Source organism: Melanaphis sacchari, unplaced genomic scaffold (genome assembly GCF_002803265.2).
Source record: "Melanaphis sacchari strain LSU unplaced genomic scaffold, SCAv2.0 Contig20_pilon_pilon, whole genome shotgun sequence".
NCBI lineage: Eukaryota > Metazoa > Arthropoda > Insecta > Hemiptera > Aphididae > Melanaphis > Melanaphis sacchari.
The window spans coordinates 7,257,788-7,267,985 of record NW_020271042.1 but is presented as its reverse complement, the minus strand read 5'-3'; the positions used below and the strand labels follow the sequence as shown (position 1 = coordinate 7,267,985).

The window sequence follows — 10,198 nt, the reverse complement described above, 5'->3', positions numbered from 1 at the left end:
GAAATAACATTTGGCTGAAAATATAAATTGAAATCTAACAGTTGTATACGTCTGTCATATAAATACGTTTTAAACGCCCTCTTAAGAATCTATAGTGTATAAATAAAAAGTATAATCTTTACAGTAATTATGTTAAAATAATATACATATTAACTTTTTTCTATAAAAACCCGTTAAAACAAACATGAAAACAAATGATGATATTTTCGATTACATTGAAAACATACGTATTTTATTATTGGTATTGTTAGTATTATAAATTACAGCTAAATAGTATATGTAGATACTATTATAAAATATTAGACGTTCTTATTTCACATTATATTGATCTCTTGCCGTTGGTGGGAAAAATCCTTCGAGATTTTCCATATGTTGTTTTACAATAGTTGTTTGTTCCTTTTTCATTTTAGCCATTCTATATAGTACGAACAATATAAACAAAAAATTATAACTCTCGGATAACAAATGGTTTTAAGAACTTTGTAAGTTGTGCGTGAAAAGTTGTTTTGGTTATTTACGCAGTAAAAACTTTTCAACTAGCGTGATGAAACTATGTACTATATAGGTATATGTAATATTTGTGTCAAACAAAAGTTTTTACTTTACCACAAAAATAATTTAATCATTCAATATTTGTTTCACTAATAGTTATTATAATTTAATTGTCCTATTTCCAATAAATGCACGTAGTTTATAATTCAGATAGTTAAATAATATATAAAGAACACATTAATTCAAATTATAATACAAATTATAAACATTCTAAAGAAAAACCATAAAATATTATTACATTAATATTAAAACTAATTTTCAAAACTCTCTATTAAAAAATGTCATCATCGGTTTACTTCTTTCCTTCCATTAAAATATATTTATACATTTATTTTAGTCTTCATCGTTAAAAGCTAATATTATATATATTAATGAAAACTATTAAATTTGTAATTGATCGCTAATATTGAAGTTGTTTTACTATAAATTATTACTATATGTCCCTATAGTTAAACGATTTAACTAAATATTACCTTTAAGAAGTTACCTTTGCTCTTCCAATTTATTAGCCTCCGAAAATTCGTTCATTACAACATTTTTCTGCTTTTGCCTCAAATCGGTTTTCAGGTCAATCGACATTCTTAACTCTTTTCCATAATTGAGCATCTTTTGTCGTCGCTCAACTTTTTTTTTTTCCTCTATCTCATTAAACTTTTGAAAATTTTGCAATAACTATGAAATTTTAAATATTTTGAGGTTTTTAAAAGCATGAATAAATTATTTTTTAATTTATTACTGTTTTGACAAGAACATTATCCTTTTCTTTTTCTGCTTTTTCCTCTTCTTTTTTAATGTTTAATTGCATTTCATTTTGTTGCAGCATGATGTCCCGTTGTACATTTTTTAATTCTTTTTCCTTTTTCTCTGCCAACCAAGCAGCATTTCGCTGTTGTTCGTTTACTAGATTGATTTGCATTTCTTTGTTTTTCATTGTATTTGACTGTAAACAATTATTTATTTATAAGTGCGAAAATTAGTTTATTATTTAGTAATCACAGTATAATTTCATAATTAATTTTAATTCACTACTTGAATTAAATTTACCGTTAAGGATGTTAAATTATCAACTAAGCATTTATAGATTCTTTCATTTTTTGCTTTCTTCTGGTTTTTAAATTCTTCCTGTTGCTTATCTCGTTTAGAAATTTTTATGAAATATTCCTTTATACATCTATGTATTAATAATATTAAAATGCAGTACAATATTATGCACGATAATTTGATTTGTTTCCAAAATTTATGTACTCACTTATTACTATTATCAGCTTCATTGCGTTCAATTTCCTTTAACTCATTTTCCATTTTTTCAAATACTTCCAGTTGTTTTTGAGAACAATTAGTTTTAACATTACATTTTTTTACTCCACTATTTCCAGTTGCTTCATAGAAAGTAAAAGGTTGATTCTTTAATGATGACATTCGTTGTTTTTCTGCGGCGTTTTCCTGTATTTGCTCTATGATTGCTTTTTTATAATCTAACTTGAGTTTATTTTGTCGGGTTTGTAGTTCTATTTCCTCTTCATTTTCGTAATTTCTAGTTTCTATTATTTTTAGATCATCATTATATATTCTTACCTTCTCTTCTTTTATTAAAGCCTCTTTTTCTTTGATTTGACTTAATAAATCTTTTTTTGCATAAGCCGTTCGTAATTGCTTCTCGGTATGTCGAAGTTCGTATGAATTGTTTTGAAGTAATTGACTATAAGAAGTAACACCAAACAGTGAGTTTTTTTTAAATTTAAATTAACAAGATTTAAAAATATTAAGCAACTTGGTTTTTATTTCGACTATCTCCCGGCGTTTTAAATCTGCCATCACTTGAGCAAGTTTTTGTTCTTGTTCTAACTCAGCAATTTGTCTGGCCTGAGCTTCTTTTGCCTAAAAATATAAAACTTAATTCGACGACGCGTTTATTAGTTTTTTATAAGTTCTTCACTTTTTGTATATTTGTAAACATTTCTTCCTCCTCTGACTCCAAATGCATACGCCTATACAATGATATATTTAACGCATTTTGACCCATTTTGCACATATCAATACAACGTACATCATTAGCTATTTGGTCGGTTATCTTTTTTTGGGCTGCTAAAGCACTGAGCTCAGTTTTTTTATGTTTATTCATAATGAGATAAATATAGAAATTAAATTTCTTTTAAGTTCTACTTTAAAAAAATTCGTTAGAGTAAGTGTGTATTAAATAACTAAACAAATTGCATACAATTTGTACATTTATTTAATTAATATATTATTCTGTTACTATAACCACGTTTTATATAAACAATATGTCATATAATGATAATAGTATGAAGTTATGCATGAGGCATGCACATTAGAATATTTTAGCATTTTAAAAATAATAACTTGGAGACTTAATTGTAGCTTTTTCTCAATTTTTAAAATCCGTTAAGATATTAACAGTTACAATATAATAGTGTATTAAAAATAAATTATTAAAGCTTTTAAATATTTTTATGGTTTTGATAAAAAAAAGACATATCAATTTTCATATTCTTGGAAATGGTTTTATGTTTATTTTCATACTTGTACAATACTTTTGGTGACCTTTTTATGATCTCACTGACAATATATTTCATGATAACTTCCAAAACATAAATCTTTTCTTCGTAAGATCCACCCATTCCAAACACCATTTTTGTCATCTTTCTAGCAAGTATATTAAATTTTGTGTAAGTCAATTCTTCGATATTCATTATGTTATGATAGAAGGGTGTATTCAATTTCCCTGACAAAATAGATGCTAGTTGTTTGTAAGCAAATATCATCAATCTATCGACTTGGATATCGACATGCTACACAAATAATAAAATATATTAATTTAGTATCTTTGTTTAAGTTAGTAATCTTAAAATTACATTTTCAAGACAATATTTTTCTGGCATCTTGAAAATATTATCCATTACGTTTTCATAATATGTAGTAGAAATGTTTATATTATAGCAAAAATTCAAATTTTGCCAAAATGCTTCCATTCTTTTTTGTGCATTATTTGGATACATGTTTTGTTCTGTAATCGTCTCTTCCAAAGTTAAATAGCCATACTTAACATCATTCGTTAAAAAGTCAAAAACTATTGGTTTCACGTAATTTTCATTGTTTTTTGTTATTAAATATCGTTTTGGTATTAAATTTTTCGTATTTAAAAATCGAAGCCTGTTAATTGTATTTTTCGAACGACCTAGCATTCGGTCTATGAAATAAAAATTGTCTTTATATATATATGATTAAATAGAGAATTTATGTTGTTGGCTTACAACTTATTCGTCTTTTTGTATATTCAATAACTGTTCTTCTGCATATACCATTAACAATATACAAAACATTCTCATTAATGTCTATTTCATGTTCTAGTATAAACTTAACTAAATTCATTATATCAAATGCGGTCGTTGATTTATCAATAAGGCTTTTAGCTTTAGTTAATGCATTATTTACATCTTCATCACTGAGTTCGTAGTCCAAATCTATAAGTTATATAACTCATTATAAATTCGTAAAAATGTCTAAACATTTTTCTTTTATCATAAATTAAAAATCGATATATAATAACTAATAATTCTATTATTCAATAATTTTAAGATTTATATAATTTGTATTATGTATAACTTTATAAAATAGCTGATAAAATATTTATTTTTTGTAAATTTCTATGTAAGATGTACAATCTTACTAAAGATTTAATAGGAAAAAATTATATCTATAAAGCTTGGGGAATAAAGTGAAATGCGTTATTAAAGTTTAAATTTCATAAAAATATATCTAATTTTTATATTATTTTGTTTTTTAAAATTACAAACCAGTTATAAAGATTTCCAAAAAGGATGCATTTAAGCCCAAGGAACGTTTAGTCACATTCTTGCCATTATAAAGATTTGTATTTTCGTAAATTTTTCTGAAATCATTGGGCATCATATTGTCTGAGTTATTAACCATATCCTTGAGGATTAATGATTTTCTATAAAAACATTGTGTAAGTGAATCCCAAATGGGTCCAATCTTCTGTAAAAAATATCTTCCAGTTTCACAACTATGAAAGTTTTTTTTTAACATAGCAATTCTTTTTAAATACACTTGAATATTATCCAAATTTGCTTGATTATGTATCATTTCTAATTTCTAAAATAAAAAAAATTCTAAATTTTAGCAAACTATACCTATATTATGTAGAACATGTATAATTTAGCCAGGTTAACAAGAAATAATTTATTAACCTAACCGATTGATCAGAATCTATAATACACTCTTCTTCTGTAATTGTTTCTTCCGTTGGCTCATCATTAATTTCATCTTCGTATTCTGTGGACAATAATTCTTGGTTTTTATTTTCAAAATCATCAATTATTTTATTTTCTAAACATTTTTCGATTAATTGTTGATTTTTTACTAATGTTATTTTTTGATACTCAACTTTATTGTTATAACGTTCACTATCTTTTTTTCGCTTTTCTAAGAACGTTAGATATTTTCTTTCGGCCAATAATTTTTGTGATTTTATCTCTTTATCTTTTATAAAATTTAATGTTTTTGCATTTTCACGACATTCAAGTGTTTTGTGATTTTGTAATTTTTGTTGCATTTGTTTTGCTTTTTGATGGTTGGTTTCCAACTTTTTTTTATTATTTGTAGTATTATCTTGATGTATTTTATCCAGTTTTTTGTGGTATTTATCCACTATTGTTCTGAGTAGTTCTTGCCGTTTATTGTTTTGAGTTATACGGTTCTTTCTTTGACTATTTAGTTTTGCATCTATAATTTTTTTTTTATTTTTACCTTTATAATTTAATATTTCATCAATTTTTTTAAAATTAATTGCGTTACTTTGCATATTAAAATAATAAATCATACAATAATATACGTTTATTTTAGTGAAAAATATTTCTTCAAATATCGTTGTAATCTCTGTTAATATTATTACCTTGACATCGTAACATGTGGTGTTTATTATTATTATTATTATGCTATCATCGATTTCTTAGGAAACGTTTATTAAACACACTTTTGTTAGGGCAATCATTGTTAATTTAAATATTTTTAAATTAAATTAATTTAATGTTTATTTTATACCATAAATAATTTTGAAAATATAGCGATAAAATGGATTCTACAATTATATCCAACTCTGAAGTACCATGTGTTGTGTACCCTTGGGTAAGAACATATATGAATTTAATAAATTATAAGTTTTATAGTTCTAATAAAATAAATGTATGTGTAAAGGAACTTTGTCATGACAATGAAATGCAAATGAAAGCATCTTTTGAGGATAACTATCTTGACCATATGAGTAATTTAAAAATTGAATCAAATCCATCAAAAAATACGTTAACTACTATTGCTTGTGGTATCCGTGCGTATATACTATACATATATATTAAATAAACATAAAATAGTTATAACTCTGTGTTCATAAATATTTATTTTGATATTACTATTTTAGAATTTAATGTAACTAGAAGTTTAATAGAAGAATTTTGTGAAAGTGGGGCATCAGTGGTAATATTTGATTTTAACGATTTATCATTTGAACAGAGTCGAAAAATGGTCTTTGAAATTCGCCAAGGAGTTTTTAATTATAGTCTTAAAAAAAAACAACCGAGTACCATATTCAATGACTTTAGTACTTGATCTTGGTGGATCTATCATTACGACTGGAACAGTATTCGATACAAAAGTAATACATTTCAATATAAAATAATAATTGATAGATTTATGATTTAAAAAATAAATTATTGAAGTAGCGCGTTTTCATAGTTGGAAAGAATAATGAATTAATTAAACAATAATTTATACTAAGTGTGAAACCATAAAATATATTATTTCCAAAATGATGAATTATTAATAATTATCTAATAATTTGATAAAATGGGTAATTTTACTAAATCAGAGCACACAACGTTTGATAGAATTATCGACAAATGCTCATGTTTACGTCACTAACGATATTGAGTACAAATTTAAATGCACAGAGGATCGTATTTATGTGAACAGTGACGTAATTCTTCGACTAAAAATTAACGATAGAATTTATTTGGACTACGGAAAAATCGAACTAGCCGTAATCAGAGTCGGTAAGCACGTATTTGTCATTTTATTTAATAACTATGACAGCGAACGTGATGTTTTCTTGGGAGTAAAGTTAATAACATTATTTTTTTCTTCAATGCAGACGAAGATGAGATATATTGCGTCATAAAACGAGGAGAATTTTTGGGTTCTGAAAAAATAGTGCACGTGCCAGGAATTCCAGTTGGCTCAACATCACTCTCCAAACTAGACGAGGAAAAAATTCGCACAGGGATCCAGCTCAAAGTGGACGTAATATTAGTGCCTGGTGTCAGGAACTCAGTGTTTTTCGACCACGTCCGCAAGTTTGTAGGTAAATCGAGCATGAAATATTTGCAATCAGTAAACGTCTTTGTTCTTCTATTTATTCTCTTTTGTGTCTAGTTTAATAATTACAATTGTGTTCGTTTCAGTATTTCGCCGGTTCAATGTAGCCTTGTTTTTCGATTTATATCCGCACTAGTCATACTTCATTTGTTCACATTCCATCACAATCTATTGATGGTTCCCCCGAGCTTTCATGGAAATGTTTTTCCTTAATATAATTCCACATGTGTTTATTTGGTTTTTAAAGGTATAGAGCAAGGTGGAGATATCAACTTGTATGTAAAAATCGACAATAGCATCGGATTGGAAAATATCGATGATATCTTAACAGGTGTAGATGGCGTATTCCTGAACCGACCAAACTTATCTATGGAAGTTGGTCATGATAAGATATTTCTAGCCCAGAAAATTGTATTATCTAAATGCAACTTAGTAAGTTTTTAAAACATGATTGAACTTAATTCGTTATTAAAATTATATTCCAAAATACAATATATTTTTATTTTAAAGAAATCAAACAAAATAAATTAAAAATAAATAAATATATTTTTTTTTTTTAAAGAAAAAATGTTTAAACAAAATAAATTTTTATTAATTTTAATAAAAGTAATTTTGTAATAATATATTTATTGATAATAAATTTTGAATTAAAAAAATAAAATAAATACAGTTATTTATTTCATTAAATAATGTTACATTACACAGGCTGGAAAACCAACCATCACATATGGGGAATATCTTAATTCTATGGAAATAAGTACAGTACCTACGAGCGCTGAAGTAAACGACCTTATAAATACCGTAATGGATGGGACAGATTGCATTTATTTGGATGTAACAATGCGTAGCACAAACAAATTGCACTGCATTCAGTACGCGTCTTCACTTTGTCGACAAGGTGAAGCCACCATATGGGAACAACAGTTGTTTACTGAACTTAATAAGAAGGTATAAAAACTAACGCTATGGTATTATTATTAGTCATTAGTCATTATATTAAATAATTGTGTACACATTTAAAAGTTAAAAACATAATTATAATTACTATCATTTTAATTGGAAAAATATTTAATTTTTACATATTTTTAAAGTTAATTTTAAAACAATTCAGAAAAATTATTGAAAACTAATTATTACTAGAAAATTAAATTATAATACATAGGTTATTATAACAATGTACATGATTTAATTATAATATTTAAGATTAAATGCAACTGTGCAACGCTATTTTGACTTGTAAATTATAAGTGTTTTAGAACGCAAGCAAATTAAATAAATGACTGATTTCATTTTCGTATTATTGCATTTATGTACTATGTATAATCTTATATAACTACGCTATGTTTTCAGTCCAAACCAAAAATTGATCCCGCCCACGCGGTAAGTATCGGTTGTGTAGAGGTATCGTTTAAATGTCATGCAGCCGCGATTATTGTGATCACAACGTCCGGACTATCGGCTCGGTTCATTGCCAGATACCGCCCCAGATGTCCCGTGTTGGCAATAGTCAGGCACGGGAAGTCCGCGAGAAAATTATCAGTATGGCGAAATGTCATAGCATTGCAATATATCGGTAAATAACGACAACAATAATAAAAAAATTAACAAGACATTTATAAAATACATTAAGTCCGTTCTGAAAGGACTTTAATATCTTGGCAGTTTTTGGGAATCTATATTATTGTAGGTAATATCCATAAGCCTGGATTAGGGTAAAGACGAAAAATAAATGAAAATTAGACAATTTTCTAAGAATTTTTTCCTGAATCATTTTATTTTATGATTTTCAATAGATTAGCAACATACTAATCAACCTATGTGACATAATGTCATCATTCAATAACCATTTCAGTGAACCTATTTTTTTTTTAACTTGCGTACATTTTGTCTTTTTAAGTTTAAGCTCAATTTTCAGCCAAAAATATTTTTAATCCAGATATTTTATTCATATTTGAAATGTGTAATTTTTACAAAAATATTAACTGTGAGAAAATAATAATACTGTATGATACTAAATATGTCTTTATGTGATTAAACTAAAATATTTTCACATAAGCTTGAAGGTTCTACGACTATTTGTTAGACAATATTATGTGTAAATTATGTTACAGATCCAATAGAAAATGTTTGGAAAGACATTGAAAACCGTACAAGATTCGCGATGGATTTTGGCAAAAGAAAAGGTATATTGCATCAGGGAGATTTGGTTTTACATATGAGCTGCTCTAAACAAAATGTAGGTTTTGCTAACACCATGAGTGTATTCTACGTTAGTGCTGGAGACTTCGTTAACACATAACCACTATGTACAATTTTGATAAGAATAAAAATATGTTAACAGATTTTGAAACTAAATTATTTTATTTTCAAAACAATTTATTTAGGTTTATCGGTTATTACTTGAAACAATATTTAACTATAATATTATATATTCATAATATACAACGGTCAACGAGTAAAATGATGTATTGATTTGTATTGATTTGTATATATTATTAGGTACACATAATTACCATAGAAATATGTTACATTAATCTACGAGATAAAATAATAAAAAAGAGAAAAAATATGTAACTTTTTTACTGTACCGTTGCAAGAGTCTAGTGTATTTTATCATTAATTAGGTCACTGTATTGATGCGATAAATATAAATTTAAATTTAATGATAAATTATTGCACATGAAAAACTTTTCAGAGCCGAGACAATCTGTTTATATTACTAATTATATATTATCATGTACGTATTTATATTTATATTAATTTATCATAGTGATTTTACTATTAATAATAATTAATAAGCCATAAGGTATAAATGTTTGTTTGTTTTACTCGATTATTTTGAAAAATACTGTAATTTATTTTTTATATAAGTACCAACTAGGTTCACTTCGGTTTCATATAGGAAAATATATTAAAGAAAAATTTAAACAAACCTATTGTTGTAAAAGATTTTATTTAGACAAACACACAAAAAATAGTTATAAAAAAAGTCATTATAAAATCAATGCAATAATCACCCTGCTCAAAATTTAAAAATACATTTATGTATTAAATAGTATATATATATATTTGGATTTATCGACAATCTATAAGTTAATTTAAATACCTACTTAAAATAAAAGTTTACTATAATAGTATATTAAATATTTTTTTAGTTAATAATGTAGTTATTCTTTTATCTACAAATATAATTTATTTTTTATTTTTATCTCTTATATACATACAATAATTTATAAAT

At 25.7% G+C, this 10,198-nt stretch overlaps 1 protein-coding gene and 1 pseudogene across 1 annotated transcript; one reads left to right on the top strand and one right to left on the bottom strand.

Annotated features, from left to right (window-relative positions):
- Window positions 1-309: 309 nt before the first annotated feature.
- Window positions 310-2,674, bottom strand: LOC112593821 (meiosis-specific nuclear structural protein 1-like). Its single transcript, XM_025338392.1, has 7 exons — window positions 2,489-2,674; window positions 2,324-2,430; window positions 1,802-2,251; window positions 1,597-1,723; window positions 1,289-1,492; window positions 1,040-1,224; window positions 310-415 (listed from the first exon to the last, which is right to left on the bottom strand). The coding sequence occupies exons 1-7, from the start codon at window positions 2,672-2,674 to the stop codon at window positions 310-312; spliced, it is 1,365 nt and encodes a 454-aa protein (XP_025194177.1).
- Window positions 2,675-5,664: 2,990 nt separating this feature from the next.
- On the top strand, window positions 5,665-9,259 carry LOC112593689 (annotated as a pseudogene).
- The last annotated feature ends 939 nt before the right edge of the window (window positions 9,260-10,198 follow it).

Excerpts from the sequence above, each read along its gene's own strand:
- LOC112593821 (XM_025338392.1), bottom strand. The coding sequence starts at position 2,674 with ATGAATAAACATAAAAAAACTGAGCTCAGTGCTTTAGCAGCCCAAAAA. Across the intron at positions 1,724-1,801 it reads GAAGCTGATAATAGTAATAA|ATGTATAAAGGAATATTTCA; the intron begins GTGAGTACATAA and ends ATTAATACATAG. Across the intron at positions 416-1,039 it reads AATAAATTGGAAGAGCAAAG|AATGGCTAAAATGAAAAAGG; the intron begins GTAACTTCTTAA and ends CGTACTATATAG.